Source organism: Lutra lutra, chromosome 7, assembly GCF_902655055.1.
Source record: "Lutra lutra chromosome 7, mLutLut1.2, whole genome shotgun sequence".
NCBI classification, from domain to species: domain Eukaryota; kingdom Metazoa; phylum Chordata; class Mammalia; order Carnivora; family Mustelidae; genus Lutra; species Lutra lutra.
Window position 1 is genome coordinate 69,084,436 of NC_062284.1, and position 22,029 is coordinate 69,106,464.

The 22,029-nt window shown below is 36.2% G+C and overlaps 1 protein-coding gene across 7 annotated transcripts in view; it reads right to left on the reverse strand.

Annotated features, from left to right (window-relative positions):
- Positions 1–3,633: 3,633 nt before the first annotated feature.
- GABPB1 (GA binding protein transcription factor subunit beta 1) overlaps positions 3,634–22,029 on the reverse strand; it is a 67,704-nt gene continuing 49,308 nt past the window's right edge. For 4 of the 7 annotated variants that reach the window (XM_047736279.1, XM_047736278.1, XM_047736276.1 and 1 more), the window contains 3 exons: positions 15,299–15,484; positions 12,370–12,485; positions 3,634–5,141 (listed from right to left, as the gene is read on the reverse strand). In XM_047736279.1, coding sequence (XP_047592235.1) covers positions 4,989–5,141; positions 12,370–12,485; positions 15,299–15,484 — 455 coding nt within the window. In that variant the 3' untranslated portion in view covers positions 3,634–4,988. Of the gene's footprint in view, positions 5,142–12,350; positions 12,486–15,298; positions 15,485–22,029 lie in introns of all 7 variants that reach the window. The other 3 variants (XM_047736281.1, XM_047736277.1, XM_047736282.1) reach the window with 2 other exon arrangements.

Here is a 22,029-nt window from a genome sequence, read left to right on the forward strand (position 1 = left end):
GAAATATTTGGAAGTAGAGTCAGTTCTCTGGCAGACCAACAATTTTTTTAAAAAGGAGACTATGCTCACTCAAGTATAAGCTTTCATAATATACACTATTTTTCTATAGCAAAATAAGTAAATGCACTTTAAACTTGAAATAACTCCTGAGTTATGATAAGGAAGGCAAATCTAGAGTAATTATGAAAATTGGAAATAAAAAAGTGACTGACACACAAATATATAAGAAAATTATTTTCTTTCAGAGAAGTCATTTAAGTAATCTAGAAAACATATTATATATCAACTGTGCACATGAGATCTAAACTACTTAAATGAAAAACTAGGTAAGCAATTAATAAAGCACAGTGGACAGAACTGCAGAGACCACATCTGAATTTTTCAGAAAGTAAAAAGTAGTTTTTTGGGGGACGCCTGGGTGGCTCAGTTGGTTAAGCCACTGCCTTCCACTCAAATCATGATCCCGGCGTCCTGGGATCGAGTCCCACATCGGGCTCCTTGCTTAGCGGGGAGCCTGCTTCTCTCTCTGCCTCTGCCTGCCACTCTGCTTGCTTGTGCTCACTCTCTCTGACAAATACATAAATAAATAAAATCTTAAAAAAAAAAAGTAGATTTTTGGAAGTTACAGTATTTATCTAAAAATGAAGGGGCACCTGAGAGTCTCAGTGGGTTAAGAGGCTGACTCTTGATTTCAGATCAGGATGTGCCCTCAGGGTCCTGGAATTGAGCCCCATGTGAGGCTCTGAGCTCAACTGGGAGTCTGCTTCAGATTCTTGCCTTCTGCCCCTCACCCCAACTCCCACACTCATTATCTCTCAAATAAATAAATCTTTTAAAAAAATTAAAATGAAGAGCCTTCAGGAAATACATCCAAACTATATTCCATATTTATCATCCTTTTTTTTTTTTTAAGATTTTATTTCTTTGAGAGAGAGAGAGTGAGAGCATGAGAGGGTAGAAGGTCAGAGGGAGAAGCAAATTCCCCATGGAGCTGGGAGCACAATGTGGGACTCAATCCCGGGACTCTGGGATCATGATCTGAGCCGAAGGCAGTGGCTTAATCAACTGAGCCACCCAGGCATCCCATATTTATCATCTTTAAGTTGAAATATTTTTAAAGGTGCTCAGGGTATCAAAATGATCAAAAACTCTTAAGACCATCTCTCTGTATATCTCTATATTTGGAAACTAGTTTTAACAAGTCTTTAAAATATTGATACAAAATTTTTGATTTGGAACCAAAGCATATTTCCAGTGACAATACTGTGTTTTCCACGATGGGTTCCACAAAGTAACCTGAGAATGAATTCAGGGAGCTTACTTGCGTCAAACTGAATCCACGTGCATTGAGATGTTCTCATTTAACACCGAGAAAGCAAATAGCAAACATTATTCAAAACTACAACAGACTAGCTATCTATAATGAAATCCCAGTACAGTAAATATTACTTAATGAAATAACAAATTTATTAGTTAGTTCATTCCTAAGTTGATCTGACATGCTGGAGGAGTTATTTACTCAACAGAAGCTAGGTGAATAGAAAAAAAAATTTTTTTTTCTATTTGCTATATAAGCCTGAGTGCTAGTGCCTTGGGAACCCATCCAGATGGGTTCCATATGGATCTCATCCACAGAGGTTCCTCCAATTGTTTTGTGATTATATCTGAAAAGGTTTTTCTTCTTGATAAACATTTTGAGTCAGTTCTCAAGGTCTTCCAGGTATTAAAGTACAAAGACAACTTTATAGATTTTATCAGAGAGAAACTACGTAAAACAGGAAAAAATCAGTCATATCAGCACAAATCATCCATGAATAGGTCTATCAACTCATCAGTTCCTGTTATAGGCAAGGGTTCCTTCTAATTTTCAATAAATAACATAATAAATGATCATGTTGGAGAAAAATATACTGCATAGATTTTCATTAGCAATATGTTTTGGATAAAACAATACATACAAATCTTTTTGTCGTAAACAAAAATGGCATGGGACTTCACATTTATTCCCTCGTCCATTTAACCTCGTTCTTTTGGCTGTCACAGAGAAAAGCTTCCCAACTCCCAGCACGCCAGCACCATAAAGAAATAGAGCAATTCAGTAAAAGAATAGAGTACTAATCTGCCATTCATATCATGAAAGATGGCCGTAAGAAAATTATTCCTAAAAGTCAATAAAAACAAGCGGTATTACAAGCCCTCATGGGAAGTAATTAGGATATAAACAAAAATAAATAACAATAAATTAAAATTAGTTAAGCACAGTCCCTGCAGATACTACTTGCCCGAGGAGACTTTGCGGAAGCATCACAGATCCAACTTAGACTTTGTAGTCCTTGAGTTCCAATGACTATACACAGGGAAGTATTAAATCTGAACCAAGTGATTAGGTAATCAACCTCTAATGAGCTCCACATCTAGATAGTAGGTAACTATTCTAGATGCACAGGCAAGAAGCAAATTCATTACAAGATGTTAATTCTGTAGGCCCTAACATTTAGGACATTAGGGCTTGATTCCCTCCCAGAACCTTAGTTGAGCAAGGCTGTTCTGAAAGGTCTTTGTTCACAAATCAGTGGAAATAATTAACCATCGACATGGTAACCAAATGATCTTTAACTACAAAGCCATCATTAGGTAGAGGAAACCCATTAAGTACAGATTTCTGAAAACTTCTGTATTATTTTATCCTGTCAGATCCTTTAATCTTCTGCTCAAAATACCACCAAGAATTAGACTGCAAAGCTTTTCCAGCCTGCCTGAAAACAGAAGCTAAAAAAAAAAAAAAAAAAAAGTCATTTGAAATGTGTTATAAATTCTTGTCTATTGATTTTGCAGCACACTGGATCAGGGACAGATGACTGAGGAATTATACAAGTCCAACATAACACTCTGAAAAAAGTGAACATCTCCCAAAGACACCTGAGTATTTACCTGATATTATCATAGATATATTCCTTTTAAGTACCAATTATTTTCTCCCGTCTACATCAAATGTTACTACAAATCAAAACTCCTTCTTGTACCAGGTAAAATCCCTAGCACAAGAGGAGACTAAGAATCAAAAAGAGTATGAAATCAGCTTTCAGGAGCTCATTTCCAAGTGTCTCAGGGCTCTTTGGGGCCGAGCTGATCTGGAAGCAAAGTCTACAGTGGCTTGCACTCTGGGGTAAACCTACTGGACCTTCTCCACTCCAGCTTTGCATATGTCAAAGGCACTGCCTAACCAACCCATAAATGCACTCAAATAATAAGACATACAAAAGTAGCTTCATGCTACTGAAAATATGGCCTAGCATTTATAAAACCTAGTTTTAGGTAATTTGAAATGTATGTCAAATTTAGTGGTAAATTTTAAAGATCTTTTTCTCTTCTTTCTAGAGTTCTTAAATTTGCTCTCGAACCTTTCTAAGTTGCCAAGTATCAAGTATCAGGCTGTTGGGTCACAGATCCTTTCATTACCTTAACAACTATAATAATGCCCGTGAGAAAGCTAGCAACTTCCCAAGAGATTACCTCCAGGATTTGTAAGCTACAGTGTGGAAAATGTATATATTCTCATTCTGGCGGAATATGGCTGTAACATAAAGAACAAAATTTTTAATGTGTGGTCAAAATATAAGTCTACACTGAATGTATGTGGAAAAGATATTTAATTGTAAAATAGAAAAGTAGGCCAGAGTACAGTTTTAAAGGTAATTGCTTCTTTATACAGATAGGTAATCTAGAAGGGTTTTGGGGTTAAACATTTTCATAAAGCAATAAGACATTAAAAAATAAAGCAAGAAAAAAGAGCTTGAAGTTATGTTTTACAAAAAAGAATGAACAGTATGTCAGAGTTTAATGTCCATACATTGTGGAATTCAACAATATTGTGATGAGAGCAAGTCACAGCACAGACATACAGCTTTCACAGGGAAAAGTAAAAGTTATGTTAGACATACCTAGCATCACTGTAGTACAAAAAGTTCTTGTTCTACATACAAAAGCATTTTTTTCCGTAAGAATAATTTCCTGGGGGAAAATGAGTCCATGAAATATTTCAGAAACCCATATGCTCTGAGTATTCCAAAAACATTATCTTAAAATCCAGTGCCTTAAAGTGCTTTCATGTGGAAATCATGATGGAAGGCACAGAATACAGTTTCACGTCCCCACTATGAAATTTTCAAAAAAGCATAGATTTTTGCAGTTTGCAAATTCAAGTTACCTTGTAAGCTGCTCCTTCTAAGAACATTGTCATCCCAATAAAACCAGCTTCTAGCTTACTTAACTTTCCATGACCTACAGAATAAAAGGATTTTTTTCCCCCTAGTTCACTTTCATCATCTTTGTGGGAAAAATACCTATGCAAGTGATGCGTTTTGAAATTATAAAACATGCAGAATATGTACAAACAGAAAGTTTAAAAAATATTTGCTTCATATACATGTAAATCTACTTGAGTATAGCTGAAATTGAACAAATATAAAAATTTGCTTTCTAAAAAATGTTTTCAGAGAATCTGAGACAACTTAAAGCTGTACAAAGATTTCCTGGGAGAAATCTTCTCTTCATATAGAAGTTTATACCTACAGGAGTAATTCCAGCATCAGTCCACCACATAATTTTTACATAACATTTGGTCTAATCGACAACGATCACCCTTAAAACTGTTCTGTTTCTGAGAAATCAAGGTTCATACTAAAATCAAAAAGAATTCACAAAAACAGTGGCTTATTGTGTTTTTGGATCTCTTCAACAATCTTTATAACTCATCTGGAACTGTAAAAAAACAAAAACTATTTACAGAATTCAGTTTTAAATACATTTCACAACTTCTAAAGTAGAGTTTTATGTTACAAGGATTCAGAGCGCATGGCTTAAGTCCGATCGTCAATCCGTAGTCTCCTCTGTTATCCTGGCTTCCTGCGACTGCGCCTTGTGGTGTACAGTTCAAGACTGTGTTCTTTCTTAACCAAAAGTAAATCCAACTACATGTTCATAGTTAATTAAACAGCTTCTTTATTAGTCTGAAGACGAGTCATCGCTTCTAATTTTTGTCTGTAGGCCTCTGCTTCCTGTTCTTTCTTTAGAAGCTGCTGTCGATATTTTTGTGCTTCTCGATTTGCTTCATCCAGCTGTTTCTGAAGAGCTTCTCTCTCCTAATTGAAAGAAAAGGTTTTTTCAATGTTTGCATGAATACATGATTAATACACACAAGCACGCATCCCTCAAACTGAAAGATCTGTAGGAGCTTGACGTAGCCACCTATTGATATTTCCAAGATGTCTTGCCTTGTCAACTAATTCATTAATAATTAAAGCCCCAAATTTTGTGCTCCACACTCTGACAGAGATTAGTTTCTGACCTCAAGAAAGCATTCCCTAATTAAAAGTGGGATTAACATAATGAACCCAGACTGTCATACATATAAAGGTAGAGGTCCACAAAGACCAGTGAAGAGCTTTAAGAGAGAAATATACCTCTTCACATCTCTGTGATGTTTTTATTTTTTATGTAAAGGTATAACAGACTATAGAAGTTAGTACTTATTGAGCACTCATTATGTAACTAAACAAGGTAATGTCCAATAACAAGCCTGTAAGAGATTATGCCCATTTTACAGATGAGGAAAATGATGCTCAGAGATGATGTAGCCTTTCCACAGTAACACAGTTGGGTTTATGAGATTCTAATATTACTGCTTTTAAAACTATCTTCCTCTCTGGTAACAAGCTAGATTCCTCATCTGTGGAACGAAGAATGTCTGTTTAGATTAATATTTCCTAAATTATCCCATTTTACAAACCAATAAAATACTAATTTCTCTACTGTGGAATTCACTAAATTATACAAATACAAAATATATGTATTAAATTCCTCAATAAATTGAGAGCTAAACACAAATCTAGTCCAATGAAAATGATACCTTTTCTCCTCTTCACTCTGTCCCTACTCAGTTGCCTAAGGGAAAACACTTCAAAGGCTCCTTTCTCATACCTCTAGTATGCACAGGGACAAAAGTTCGACACGCACAGGCCCAAGCTCAACCTCATTACAGAGGCCCGGGACCTTTTAGGGGGATGAGGACTCAGGGTAGGAGGGCTATGAATGATCATAAGAAATGCCAGGATTCTGGCGCCTGGGTGGCTCAGTGGGTTAAGCCTCTGCCTTCAGCTCAGGTCATGATCTCAGGGTCCTGGGATCGAGCCCCACATCGGGCTCTCTGCTCAGCGGGGAGCCTGCTTCCTCCTCTCCTCTCTCTGCCTACTTGTGATCTCTGTCAAATAAATAAAATACTTAAAAAAAAAAAAAAGGAAGTGCCAGGGTCACGCTGGATAAGATACTTGACTAGATGGAACTGAAGGTGAGGGTCAGGAGCCTACTGGGGAAAAGGACAGTTTGAGGGTCTCTTCCTCCTGTCACTGGACTCCTGTCCATTGTGAACCCAAAAGATTCCCTCCCCTTCACTAGTCACATGGTCTCCAAGGAGGAGCAAGTGTAAGACTCCTTCCTTCCTTCGATTCCATTCCCTTCCCCATACTGGGAATGAAGCTAAATCCATCCTGCATTTTTCCCGAGTCCACCAAATGTGGGAATGATTGATCACATAAGTAGTCTCCAAATCTTCCATTTACACAAAATGTACAAGAAACATATGCGCCCTTCATCTCCAATTTAAGAAATGCCCACACCTTACCCTGCTACCCTTTTCTTATCCTCTTCTTACCCTTTCTCCAGGCAAGATGGCAAAATAGAAACAAGTCAGAAAAGACAACAACCAAGAGACGAACCTCAGGTAATAATCAACACCACTACCTTGGCAGTGAACTCTGGAGAATTTAGAGCACGCCAACAGAAAGAACGGGAGAAGAGGGCTGCATCTCCAGGAGCTAGACCACCACCTCTGGCAGGAGCACTCATGGCCGCACATAAGTGTTTTAAAATTTTACATGTGTTAAGAAATAAGATCCTTTGATAACACAAGTTTTGAATTTGGTAGGAAATACTGGAATACATTCTCTAACTCTAAGGCATCTCCTTGTACTAGCTCTTCATTAACATTAGAAACAGCAATGATTCACACTCAGCAAATGAAAGCAAACTGAGTGAGGTAGTCTAACAGTAAATATAGTTTATTTTCCTTATAGCATATTTTTATTTCAATTAGAGTATATCTTCCTATAAATGAAAAGATAGCTCCCTTTTGCCTACCAGGCCAAATAAAAGATTCATATTACACTGCCATTGCTTGACTGTATCTGTAAAACCTGAAAGATAAGTATACTTATCTAAGTATACTTAGTCCTCCAGACTGAAAGCACACTTAACATTATTAAAGTTTTGGTTTTTTTTTTTAAGTGTTTCCATTTTTTACTTCTCAAGAATATAGGTATTTGGGGAGAGAATCTTCTTGCCATCTCACTTTTCAAAGGAAATAAAAATCTCTAAAAAGTGGAAAATATCACTTCTTATTTTACTCAGAGATCCTTTGTTTACAAATTTATTTGTTAAATGTTTACTGAACATATATTATATACAAGACATTTCCTTAACATAAACAGTAGTTTGGTTGTTTCACATGTGAATAGTCCAACAGACTGACATTTGAGGATTTATATTTAAATAGAAATACCAATCCAATAGCTTTGACCTTTTCCAGTAAAAGCACAGTAAAAAGGACTTTGACATTTGTAAATAAACACACCTTCACCTAATAATATGTAATACTAAAAGATTTTTCCTTTAACAGTCTAAGACTGAAGAATTCCAAAAAAGTAAATTCTGACGATAATCACGATTTGGTAGCAACTGAGAAGATATATTTATCTTACACCACAACTCCAAACCCAAGCAATGGAATAACAGGGCAAGGGAAGATTTGAGTTTGCTTTTTTATCTTCAAACAAAATTCTTGAATTTGGCTTCAGCTGGTAGCAATTCTGTCGAAACAGTGATATCATTTTTAATTTTCTAGTATTCAAATTTATTTTTACCTTAGCTATTATAAGGCAAAACATCAGTATAGTGGTTCATGTTTTACCATACTTCTCTATAAATTTTGGAAGATAATAAAAGCAACTAACAATGAGCACTTATTATAAATTCTACTCCTTTACATGTGTTCTCATTTAAACTTTACAAAAATCTGATACTATAGGTGCTGTTATTTCTTCCCTGTTACTGATGGGGAAACCAAGATTTAAAAGGTTAAATATTTAAACCTAACCAAGATAACTCAATCAGAAAATTATAAAACATATCCATATTCTTAACCATTAAATATTTGTTTAAAAAGAGAGAAACTGGAGGCGCCTGGGTGGCTCAGTGGGTTAAAGCCTCTGCCTTTAGCTCAGGTCATGATCCCAGCGTCCTGGGATCAAGCCTCACATCAGAGTCTCTGCTTGGCAGGGACCCTGCTTCCTCTTCTCTCTCTGCCTGCTTCTCTGCCTACTTGTGATCTCTGTCTGTCAAATAAATAAATAAATAATCTTAAAAAAAAAAAGAGAGAGAGAAATTGGGGCACCTGGGTGGCTCAGTCGATTACGCATCTGCCTTCAGCTTGGGTCATGATCCCAGGGTCCCAGGATTCAGCCCCACATTGGGCTCCATGCTCAGCCAGGAGTCTGCTTCTTCCTCTGCCCCTCCCCCTACCACTTGTGTTTTCTGTCAAAAACAAAATCTTTAAAAAGAGAGGAAAAACTGGGCAGAGTGTGTAAGCTATTTCTTTGTGTATAAACATCAATTTTCCAAGTGCCAGGGCCAAATATGATCCTGTTTTTATAAATAAAGTTTTGCTGAAATAAGGCATGTGTACTCATTTTCAAAGTGTCAATGGCTACTTTCCCACTACAATGGCAAAAGTGAGTAGAGAAGCACAGACTGGTCAGCCCACAACACCAAAAGTATTTGCTACCTGGCCCTTTGCCTACTCCACCCTGAAGAAAAAAACTTATCTATAAGAGATAGGAGGGGCGCCTGGGTAGCTCAGTCTGTTAAATGTCTGCCTTTGGCTCAGGTTGTAATCCTGGAGTCCTGGGATCGAGCCCTGAGTAGGGCTTCCTGCTCAGTGAGGAGTCTGCTTCTCTCTCTCCCTCTACTCCTCCCCCAGCTCATGCTCACGCTCTTGCTCTCTCTCTCTGTCTTGCTCACTGTCTCTCTCAAATGAGTAAAAACCTTAAAAAAAAAAAAAAAGGGAGAACAGAAAATTTTCAACTCTGATAGATCAAAAGAATATCAATAAAAGGAAAATAGATTGAAAAAAACTGCATCAAATCAAACACTGTAAACTTTACAGGAAACAATTTTTAAAAGAGCACTAAGGATCTCAATCTATCACTGGTTAGAAGACACAAATATTTCATTAAAAAAAAACTTGCTAAGGAGGGCATGTATTACATGGAGCACTGGGTGTGGTGCATAAACAATGAATCTTGAAACACTTAAAGTTATTTCCTGAATTCACACAAGTAAATTAACAGGAAAAAATCTGTTACTCCTAATACACTAATTGTATTTCTTCCCTCCCACATTACAAAAGAATTCACTGATTCATATATAGCACACTGCTTCTAAAAATATCTTTAGTGCAGTAATATCAAGGGGGTGATATGATATACATTATTGCAATTTGGTGTCTTATTCATACCTCCCCTTTGAAAAACAAATCTATTTCATTTCTTATATTGTTACAATGCAGATATAAAAACTGTAGCATTTATAATACATTTTCTACAATTTAAACCAATTTTGTAGAGATTATTAATAAACCTCTCCAATGTTAGTCGGGAAACGTAAATTCTTTTTTTTTTTTTTTTTAAAGATTTTATTTATTTATTTGACAGAGATCACAAGTAGGCAGAGAGACAGGCAGAGAGAGGAGGAAGCAGGCTCCCCGCCGAGCAGAGAGCCCGATGCGGGGCTAGATCCCAGGACCCCGGGATCACGACCTGAGCCGAAGGCAGAGGCCCCAACCCGCTGAGCCACCCAGGCGCCCCGTAAATATAAATTCTTAACACTTGACTTATAAACACTCTCTTTGGTAGTTGTAGATACACACATGCAGAGAAAACTCAAACATGTCAGATTCTGAATAATGAGTTAATTCTTTAATTCCCATAGCGCAGAGTTCCTCAATCTCAACATGGATGTTTTTGGACCAGATAATTCTTAACTATGGGGGCTGTCCTGTGCATTGTAGGATGTTTAGCAGCAGGCCCAGTCTCTATCCCCTATAGGTCAGGGGCATGCCCCTAGTTATGACAACCCAAAATGTCTCCAGACATTGCCAAATGTCCCCTGGGATCAAAAATGCCCCAGTTGAGAATCACTGCCTGCAAGAAACTTTTTTAGTTAATGGTTAAGTTGTCACTTAGAGTAGAAAAGTCTGCCCCCAAGACAACTCCACTGGTCATCTAAGAAAATAAGTTCAAAAGCACCACTCTATGTATTATAAGGAAATGATTACCTGGTTTGATGAAAACACTGGAGGCCTCTTTTCATTCTATATCCCCAGCCCCCTCTACCATCTAGACTCATTGTAGCTTCAAGGTCTCTCTGTAAGAGCTCTAGAAAGATCATGCAATGTTGGCTTGAACATTTCTGGTGATGGAAAATGAGAGTTCCATAACCAGAAAGCTCTAATTACAAAAAACAAAACAAAACATTTCTTTAAACCAAGCTAAAACTCCATCTCCCTAAAGTTCTAGCCTTGGTTCTAGTTAATTTATATACCTCAATTCATACTTTCCTATTATCTGTAATTATTCTCCCAGGTCTCTAAAAAGACTAAGTCAGGGAAGGGGGGATCAGGCTGACCTTTGAAGAAAACAACACTTAAGGGTTATTAGGTAAATAAAGGTACAAGATGCACATTCACTGTTTTAAATATATACTTTGTTGAATTTAGTAAGCTTATGTTTAATAAAAATTCAAGTAATTTAAAAAGATTTTATTAAACAGTTAAAGCAAAAAAAAAAAAAAAAAAAAAAAGCAAAGTACATGACAAAATTTTTTCACCTGATGTGCCAGAAAAAATCGTCTGACATCAAAAACTTTTTTTAAAGATTACTAAATAACAAGTATATTGATACTGTTAATGAAAAAAAATTGCTAGTCTGTAAGAACTTCTGTCTACTGAATATCATTTTAAATTTTGAAGAAACAAAACAACTTACCTTCAATAATTAAAGTCATACTTTTAGCAAACATTCTGGCTAAGCCATGAATTGGGATTCTTGTTAACTCAATAATATATTCATTGTGATTGTAGCTTAAAGATGTACCAGCATTACACTTAACACGAACTGTAGCAAAGATACATTCTAGTTGTCCTCAGTTAGAATTATGTTGCTTTTTAGTTACTTAAAAAAAAAAAGTCCTCTTTTCGATGAAACAAGACACTTAAGAATTCTTAGACATTCACCACCATTATTATTATTTAAGATATTCAACATTAACTGGTTACAAATATCAGGTATTATGAGTATGTGTATAATGAGTATGCTGACTTTTTAATTCTGATAAGTTATCCAAATGCAGAAAGTTATCCAAAACTCCAATTTGAAAGAAAATAAAACTGCAATTCAGGAAGGTAAGATAACTTGCCTCAAAACTAACAGGGGAAAGAGGTGGGATTCAAATCCAGCTCATTTAATTTCAAGTCCAATGTCCTTTATACTGCAAGTGATCTTTTGAAGTTATTCAAGAATAATTTTGTTTTCACTTTGTATGAGTTAATGTCAAATTTAGGGAACACAGTTTTATTTACAGTCATGTGAGACAAAAAATTTGTGAGGCACTCTGGTCTGGTTACACTTCCAAACTAGTTTGGGAGGAGGGGAAAAAGCGGATTCCTATCACAGCTAATCTAAATTTAATCTAAATTTAAATTCTTAAAGAACTTAATAGTGAATAAGCAGTTATGTATGGCTTTTTAAAAAAATAACCTAGTCAACAGACCTCAACCTTCTTTAAAAGGATCCTCCAGCCCAAACAGGCATTTGTATTTCACTTTCGAAAGAAAAGAATGTTTTTTGTCAATATACAGTGACATTTCCTTCAGTGACTTGTGAGAACGATGCATGTAAATTTAATAGGAAATAAAGGATGGAGTGCAAGAACCAAATTCATTACAATGTTACCATGATGACAGACTCTGTTATAAACAAATTCTTCACTCATTCATTCATTCATTCAATACGTATTTATTGAGGGCTTGCTTTATGTATAAGCAAATAATTAGACAAGATAGTACTATGTACTTTCATTCTGTATCAAAACAACACTGTCAGTAATAAATATAAAAGACCAAAAATATATATATAGAAAAGCAAATTGAATTTATTTTGGATGACTGCAGCAAAACACACCGGGTAAAAGACTCCTTACTTCTATTTCTGCAGATTCCACCCGGTTTTCAATTATTTCGATACATTGTCTCTTGGCTGGTGGTTCTTCACTTATAACAGTTTCTTCAGCAATGTCAGTTGCTGGTACTGTTAATACTAAAATTAAAAAAAGTGTATGTTACTTCATTTCATAAACCTAGTTGTAACATTGTTGATGCAACTCATCTAAAATAAAGATGTTCCAAAATAATAATTTACAAGCATTAATTTTCTTTTTATGAGGATATCCATATTTGTCTTCAGGGTGCATTTTTAAAGAATACTATTTATTTTTAAAGTACCTATTTTTAAAAAGATTTACAGATGACATATTCACTATATGGGTGAAAAACCAATTACCATAATAGAGAATCACATTTATTGGTTTCTTGTTATTGTTCTTGTGTTAACTTATATAAAAACAAACATGAACACACATTTTCATTTTTCTGTCTTATACAAAAGGCAGCATACATACAATAGAGACACTGTTCTCCCTCCACTTTCTTCACTCCATGTACCGAGGGTATCTTCCTTCAGCACATACAGTGCTCACTTTCATCTAGCCACATAACAGTCCACTGCGTGGACATGCCATTATGAACGTTGTCTGTGTATAACCTTTGCTTGTTTTTCTTTTGGCTTGTTGGACTTTGTCCCTAATTTTTAGTATTTCTTTATACAGATATAAACATACAGAGAGAGAAAGAGAGAGAGGCTGTCCTTGCTCTGCATAGCAAACCAGCACGGACCATAGAAATGACTGAGAGAGCTAGAACCATGCAAAGCAATTTTAATAATCAATGGGGGAAATTATAATTGTGTAATAGCCTTTAAAGTTTTTTTTTATCAAAATATTAAAAGCTCTGTCAGTTATAAATGTAAGCAGAAATGAAAAAATAAAATTTTTAGTACACTGGAATTTAAAACATTAGTGATCTTGAGAATTAAAGTCTTATTTCCTTTAACTCATACTACATTAATTACACTTGTAAATTAACCCAAAAAGAATTGAGAACCTTGTATCTGCTTCATTGGACTGTCTGCGTAGTCTGTATATATTCATATGTCAGTTACACATTTTTTAATTACAGAGGCTTTAAAAGTTTATCTTAATACTCATTAAGTGCCTCTCATTGCTATTCTTTCCCAGAGTTTTCCTTAATCTTCTTCCATTCTCCACCCACTAATATAACTTCAGAATCTGTTTGACTTGTTGCAGGAAAAAAACCTGTTAGTCTCTGTTATGGGCTGAATTGTGTCCTCCTCAAAATTCAAATACTTCAGTCCTAACCCCCAGTACTTCACAGTGTGACTGTTCATTTGGAGATTGGGCCTTTAATGAGGTAAATAAGGTAAAATGAGGTCATGTGGGTGGGCCCTAACCCAGTATGACTGTTGTCATTTTAGAAGGAGAGATTAAGACAAAGACAACACAGACTGAGGGACATCCACATGAGGACACAGTGAGAAGGCAGCCATCTGCAAGCCAAGGAAGGAGAAAGCCTCAGAAGAAACCAAATTTGCCAACACCTTATCTTGGACTTCAAACCTCCAGCACTGTGAGAAGATAAATTTCTGTTGAGCCGTTCAGTCTGTGGTATTTTGCTGTGGCAGCCCCAGCAAACTAAAACAGTTTTTTTTTTTTTTCTGTATCATATTACATTTATAAATTAACTCAGGGAGAATGGAGATCTTTATGAGAGTGAATCTTCTCAACCAAAAACATGACATTTCTTTCCATTTGTTCGTGGGTTGAGAGTAATCTGTGTACAGTCAGGTATTAGAAACATTATATCTGCTTCATACAAACTGTGAAAGTTTTCTTATTTCTATAAAATTAGAATCAGTTCTTTGAAGCTTTGTGAAAGCATCTGGGCCTGACCCAAATTTTGGACTAGCCATCAGTAGATTTCTGCAGAATGGAAGAGAATGGCCTTCTAGGCTTCACAGGTCAAAGGGCTCCTCTTCTGCTATAGAGACAAACTTTTTCCTGAGACCTGGTCACCCTTTAGTGCCATACCTCCTCTGTCACTCTAAACCAAACCTCTAGCTCTAGCCCCTTCCTCCCCCAATTCCTTCACTAGCCATGAAGGGACACAGTCTCTGCAATTCTAATCATTTTCTAAAAGGTTATGCATGTGCACACACCTTTTTTTGTTGGGGGCGGGGGGTCCTGGGTACCTGGCAATGCTTGCTCAGATAGGAATTTTCTGCACCTTCTCTTTCTGCTTCCTCCAGCATTCACGCCCTAGTCTACCTCAGCCCTGCTTACAGCACCTCCTACATAGCCTGGGCCCTGTCTTGCTGACTGTGTATTTATTGCTAATTTCTGAGCTCAATCTCTTCTCTTTTCCTGACGCACCACTGTGGGTTTTCATGAAGGTTCTCTTGCCCTGATGCTAATGGACTTAGATGGTTTGTGCAGCACTTAATATATGGAATTTTATGGTTTTCTCAACCTTTTGTTTAATCTACCTTACTGCTTTCAGTGGTTTCCAAGAGGGAAAAAAATGGGAATATTATCAACAAAGCTGCTAACAGTGGCTACCACATTCCTACTACAAGTCCTAAGCCCAACTTCTTTGTAAGGAGCCTTTTCTAACATGGTATTTTTAAAAGACTATATGATATCTGAATTGCAATAAATGACATAAGGAATTATTGTCCAAAGCAGATTCTGAATTGTTTACTTAAGCTCATTTTCCAACCAGAATACTTTGGAGCCAATTCTTTTTACCACCTAGTATATACTTAGAGATACCAAGTTCATTTCAATACTAATCCAAGCAAATAAAATTAGCCAATCACGTCTGTTGCAAAAGGTTACAAAAATATAATTTAAGGCATAAATAAATACTTTGAGAAACACCACAATTTCCCGAGCATTGAGAATAAATTCAAACTTTATGCACATGCCTACTACCAACCTTGTTGTCCATCTGGCATGGTCACAATGATGGGCTGACCTATTCCACTGGTCGGAATGGAGTGCAAATTTCCAAGCTGAATTCCATCTGTGACTATTGTGATGACTTGCTGACCCCCTGAGCTAACTACTTGCTGAATGGCACCATCCACAGATTCTGCTGTAACTACCTCCTCCGTAGCCACTACTGGAAAAAATATATATATGTAAAAATCAGTGAACATGTACAAAAGTATGACTAGAAATTTATTTTTGCTTTGCTGCTTTTGTTTTCCCTGCTTTTTTTTGTGTGACACAGAAAAGCTACTACATGGTTTTTATTAAATTCACTCTGCAGTGGTGCTGTACATATCTATGTAAACCATCACCTACAAGTCCTACAATTTACAATTAAGTGAGTTCTGGCTATGCATGTGTATATTTAAAAAACTATCTCTTCATTTAGTTATACGAGGTACAGAAATTATAAAACCCCCCAAGGTCACAGATATAACAAGAGTTACATCTGCTTAAGAAAATTCTGTAATCCAAAAAGAGAATTTTGTATGTGGTTATACTCCATTTATATTTACATAAGTAGATACACATTTCCATATTTTTTTTAATTTTTTTATTTTTTCAGCATAACAGTATTCATTATTTTTGCACCACACCCAGTGCTCCATGCAATCCGTGCCCTCTACAATACCCACCACCTGGTGCCCCCAACCTCCCACCCCCCACCCCTTCAAAATTCTCAGATCGTTTTTCAGAGTCCATAGTCTCTCATGGTTCACCTCCCCTTACACATTTCCATATTTGATGAAACAAGAAAATCTGTATTTTTCAAGTAAGCAGAATAAACAGTTTTCCCTTTTTGGAGTTGCCTTGACAGTAAGTGGCACACAGATCGAGTACTCTGTGATAGTGAATAATACAATATATTAACATTTATTTAAATAAAATCCAAAACTATGTTCTTAATATTTTGTGAGAGGCTCAGAGAAGATTCTGGCAGCTGAAAACAGCACCCCTGCCTTTGCATGGGTAAAGAAATCACAGTTTAATGCTGCCAAAATCCTTTCCCACAGGCAATCCTAGGCCAACTACTGGTCCTGAAAGACACATGTACAGCAACATTCATAGCAGCTTTACTCATGATAGTAAAAGACTTGAAACCAACCAGGTATCCATCAAAAGGAGGATGGATAAACAGACTATGGTAGATTCATACAGTGGAATACAACACAGCAATTAAAACAAAATATAAAACATGGATAAATCTGACAAAAACCATGCTCAGTGATATAAGTCAGATACAAAATATATACTCTACTCTTCCCACTTTTGCACTAAGCAGTGATTATACAGGAGTAGTCACACTGACATAATTCATTATACTCTATATTTATTAGCTGTGCATTTTTCTGTATGCATATTACACTTCAACAAAGAAAATAGATTCCAAAGGAATAATGATGGGTATTAAGGAGGGCAAGTGATATGATGAACACACTAATGGATCACTGAATGCTACATCGCAAACTAATGATCTACTATATGTTGGCTAACTGAACTTAATTAAAAAAAAAAAGGGGGGAAAGAAAACAGAATAATGGTAATAATGGATTATAGCACAATGAATCTTTAAAAATCCATCTGCCCATAATAAAACTTCATGAAAAAGGACAGAAAGGGGGAAAGAGGAAAGATCTTGATAGAAGAATGATATCTAATTAACAAAACAAGAAAAATTATCATTATAACCCCCAATGTAATAATCCAAACAAGGGTCACCAATAGGTGTTAAAACCACTGAAATATTTCAAGAAACAAGATATTCATATATTCTCAAAGTATCACACCAAAGATTAGTAGGGGAAAGGTACCTATAAGGACTGGCAGTGACCACTCTCACCAACTGGTCATGATCAGGATGGCCTGACAAGTGCCTCCTGATGTGATGCAACAGGACATTACACAAGATCACTTGTGTTCTTCCTGAAAAATGTTTGGCCTGCATCTAATTATTACTAAACAAATGGATCCAGAATGAAATGTCTGTGCACACAACCGGTACAGAGTCTACAAAGATTTCAATGTCAAAAAGAACAACGGAAGTGGTAGGGGCTGTCCTAGGCTGGGGGAGACCAAAGAGACACAACCAAATACAATGCATGAACTTTGGATCCTGAGTGAAAAACAAACATTTTCTAAAGGATATTTGGGGGCTAACTGGGGAAACTTGAATGTGGACCACATGTCAGATACTGTTACTAAATTAATATTGATGTTTTTAGAAAATACAGTGAGCCATGAATATATAACAGGCTGTCCTTATTCCTGGGAGATATATGCTGAAGTATTTAAGGGTGAGGTGTCATGATATCCGCCCACCTGCAGATAACTGGGGATAATAAAAGTGCACCTGTGTGTGTACATGCAGGTGTGGCAAGTTTTAACAGGTGGCGAGGATGGGTGAAAGGTATAAATAAAGTTCATCCTCCAATTTTTCTATGGGCTTGAAAACTATCAATCTAAAAAGAAGTTTTAATATAATATTTAATACATATAATTCTGAAAAATAATTACAAATAATTGTACAAAATAAAGAACAATTCAATATAATGCTGAAAAAAGAAATCACATAAAAACTGTTTCTAAATAATATGGGTTTTTTTCATGGATTATTTGAGGGAACACTTTACAAAAAGCTTAATTAAATAAAACCATTCTCTCCTGAGCCCTGTTACCTACCATTCAGACCTACGGGTGCTCTGAAACATGCTAAATGGCTACCAACTGCCAGCGGAACATCATAGGTATTAGTGAGCTCCTTTTTAAAAAAAGACAAGTATGGGTACCCTAGTTTTCAAAGATGTACTCCCGGTATAGCCACAGACCTAGCTGCAACCCTATGATTCTGGAATTTGTAATAACTAAGGGTCACAGTACAAACTGCAGAACAGAATACTGAAAATGTTTCGAGTTCTCTCATTTTTGTTTCTCTTAAACTATAATTAGGCTTTATCACCAAGCACTTAAGAAAATTCCAGGAAGATAATTATAAAATGAAATGTAGGACATAAAACAGTAATATATCCAACAGAACTACTACTAAGGTTTTCAAACACATTAGTTATTGCTTTGATTTTTTATTAAAAATATCCATATGAAAAAGAAATGTTCAGTCTGATTGAATGCTAAACTACAAGTAGTAAATACTTTAAAACATAATCATACATAAGAGATTTCTGAGATCACACACAATCAAGGCACAACTCAAGAACTTTCATCTTTGCACTATCTCGATGACTATCATTAAAATAATAAGAGTTCCTCCCTTTCATCTAAAAAGTTTTCTTTTTAAGTTGTGCTGTAGTAAGGAATTTGAGAAAAAATTATAGGGAAACCAATTATGTAGGAAGACAAAGTGTCCCTCAGAAATCCCAAGAACAACCCAACAGTGAAATGTTGAAACATGTAAGAATAAAAGAGAAAAAATAAAAACTTTAGGGATGCCTGCGTGGCTCAGTGGGTTAAGCCTCTGTCTTCAGCTCAGGTTATGATCTCAGGGTCCTGGGATCGAGCCCCCCATTGAGCCCACATCACTCTCTGCTCAGCAGGGAGCTGCTTCCCCTCTCTCTCTCTGCCTGCCTATCTACTTGTGATCTCTGTCAAATCAATAAATAAAATCTTAAAAATAGACTTATTTAAAATACACACACACACCCTCCTCCCCCCCAGATAAAAAAAATAAATAAGTGTAATATTCATTGATCTAAATCAAAAGTTAGATTGTAATATATAAAGAAAGCCTAGATAGCCTACATCATCACTGAAAATATCGGAGATCTCTTGTTGAATAAGACTTAAATATAATGCCACAGAATTCAAATAACAGAGAAAAAAACCTGTCTTTAAGATGATCTGAGGACTGAAAATTCTACATATAAATGTTTCAATGTGAGAAACTGTGTTCACTGAAAACATTTCAAAGGTATTGGGCCTACAACTGAACCTGAAATTAAAAACAAAAAAGCAAAACCAACACAACCTTATCAAGTCCAGGAACTTATCCCTTAAAGACAATTCACTTTTACTGTCCTATTTTAGGAACAGCAGAAAAACAATGTACAGAGGGGACCTGATTCAAATTTCACTATTAGAAGAAAGGAGGGAAACAGCTACCAGACACATTACTCCTCTGGAAAAACACCATATGAACAATTAACGGAAGTTGTTCTAAAGATTAAAAAAAAGGATGGTCACAGATGCCTATTTAATCAAGAGATTATATAGCTGGACCACAAAAAAGAATAAGGCTAAGCAAAACAAAATCAATATAGGACTTCAGGCTAGAGCCATAAAATAGCGTTTTATGAAAGTATTTACTTTAAAAGGACCAGACAAACTACACTGCGGATGTAAGGCCTACATCTAATCAATTACAACTTCCAATTCTACAAAAACAAGTCTCAAATCTTGTCACTTCTTGTCTCTTTGCCAAATCCTAATCCATGCCACCACTATCTCTTCCCAGTTGATTGCATTAAGAGTCCTAACTGAATGCCTTTTCAGAGCCTGCCTACATAATCATTTTCAAAGTCCTTCATACCTTACATTCAACCACCAGGAGTTACTCTCCCACTCACTGGGCTTAGCCACACGGGCCTCTGAAGTGCCCTGAAAGGGACAAGCTCCTCCTGACCTCAAAAGCTTTACAAGTGTCCCTCTTCCTCAAATGTTCTTCCCTCCAGTGTTTGCTCTACTAATTCCTACTCCATCTTTATTTTAAAATATCTCTTCCTCTAGGAAGTCTCTCTGAGCCACTAGACTAAGTGAAAATCCTGCCTTCTTTACAGGTAGCACTGATCACAGTTATTTACCTGGGTAACTGCTGGACATCCTGTTCTACCCAAAGACCACATGTTTGACAAGGGCTGGGACTGAATCTGATTGTTCACTATTTTCTCTCTGGCACCAAGCAGAGTAACCAGGTCATGAGAGACACTCAATAAAAATCTGTTCAGTGCATGAATAATTTTTCTCAATATAAATGAATAGCTGTTTACAAATGTATAAGTGGAAATTTTAGCACAAGAACAGCTCTGAGTTATTTCTTTAACCCAAAACATGATCTATCCTTCCAAGAACTCTTGTTTGCACATTTTTGTTTTGTTTTAAAGCAAAAAGAAAGGGAGTAAGAGTGTGAGTTTCCTGAAGTTTTGATTTTTCAAAGAGAGAATACCTGTAACAGAGGGGGCTATAAGCTTTGGTAGAAAGAGGTAACGTAACCGCCTCTGTTCATTAATAAAGAGTATACCACTACATGGCTGTGATTTTCCTCATGAAGAAAAAAAGCAGCTGCGATCTCTCCCCCCCAAAAATTTTTTTTTACTTTTTTTTGTATCTTCATTTTGGAATAACTTTCAAAATGGAATCAACTGGAACGAGTTCTCATCCATCTAAATCCCTACATCCCACCCATTAAAGAAAGACAAGGGAACAAAACATTTATTTCAGTAGACTGCTTCAACAGACATACCTCAGGAGGAAAGGCAAGAATAGTGATGCTTTTGTTTGGTAGAAGACAAAATGATAATCACATAAATAGTTATTCCTATCACAAACCAAATTATAAACATTATAGAAGAGACCAGTCCACTGATCACCAAGAAACTGCAATATATTAATAGTGGTCACAGTCACACAACTTCGGAATCAATCAGACCCTGAGCACAAAATTCTGTTCACCATTTAATGGTTATGCTACTTTGGGAAAAATTATTTAAACTCATACATCTCAGCTCTTCATCACATATAAAATGAGAGTACTACTAAGGGTGCCTTGGTGGCTCAGTGGGTTAAAGCCTCTGCCTTCGGCTCAGGTCCTGATCTCAGGGTTCTTGGATCAAGCCCCGAGTTGGGTTCTCTGCTCAGCGGGGAGCCTGCTTCCCTTCCCCTCTCTCTGCCTGCCTCTCTGCCTACTTGTGATCTCTGTCTGTCAATAAATAAATAAAATCTTTTAAAAAATAATGAGAGTACTACTTTACTTCCCAGATCCTAACTAGGATGTCCTTGAAAAAATATATGTAAATATTTTCTAAAATCAGGATGAGCCTGACAATTGATGTTAAGAGAAACTGAAGAGCCATGAAGCAGAGAAATAATTAGTGTGAGCATGTGGAAACTGAGCTGTGAGAAGATATTTCCTTGTCTGATTACACACCTCAGCTGACTTATTCACACTGGTGGCAATGTACTCACCTGAACTTTAACTTAATTCAAGCTCTTAAAATATCTTAAAAAGATTCCACTATGACGTAGCAGTGAAATGAAAAATTACTGCACTCACAAAAGATTGTAAATCACATGCGATAAAAGTCAACTGAAATTCTTATCTCTCAGACTAAACCATATATTACATTTTCAAAAGTAGAAGTCAGAGAAGTTGATATGACTAATTCATGGAGCCAAACATCTAAATGTCAAAATTTCAGCTGACCTTCAAGAAAAGTTGCTTAATTTTCAGAGATACTTCCTTTAATTAAAGACAAAAATTAGAAAGTTTACCAAAATAGAAACCACCAATTAAATTAATTTTCTTTGCTATGCTTATGCAATGACAAAGATGCTAAAGAGATCTAGGCGCAGGTTATAAAAGCAGCAAATCCAATATGATGCTGCACATAACTGCTAAGAGCCAAAAGTGATCTGAAAGGGCTTAGATTCCAAAACTGATTGTGATGC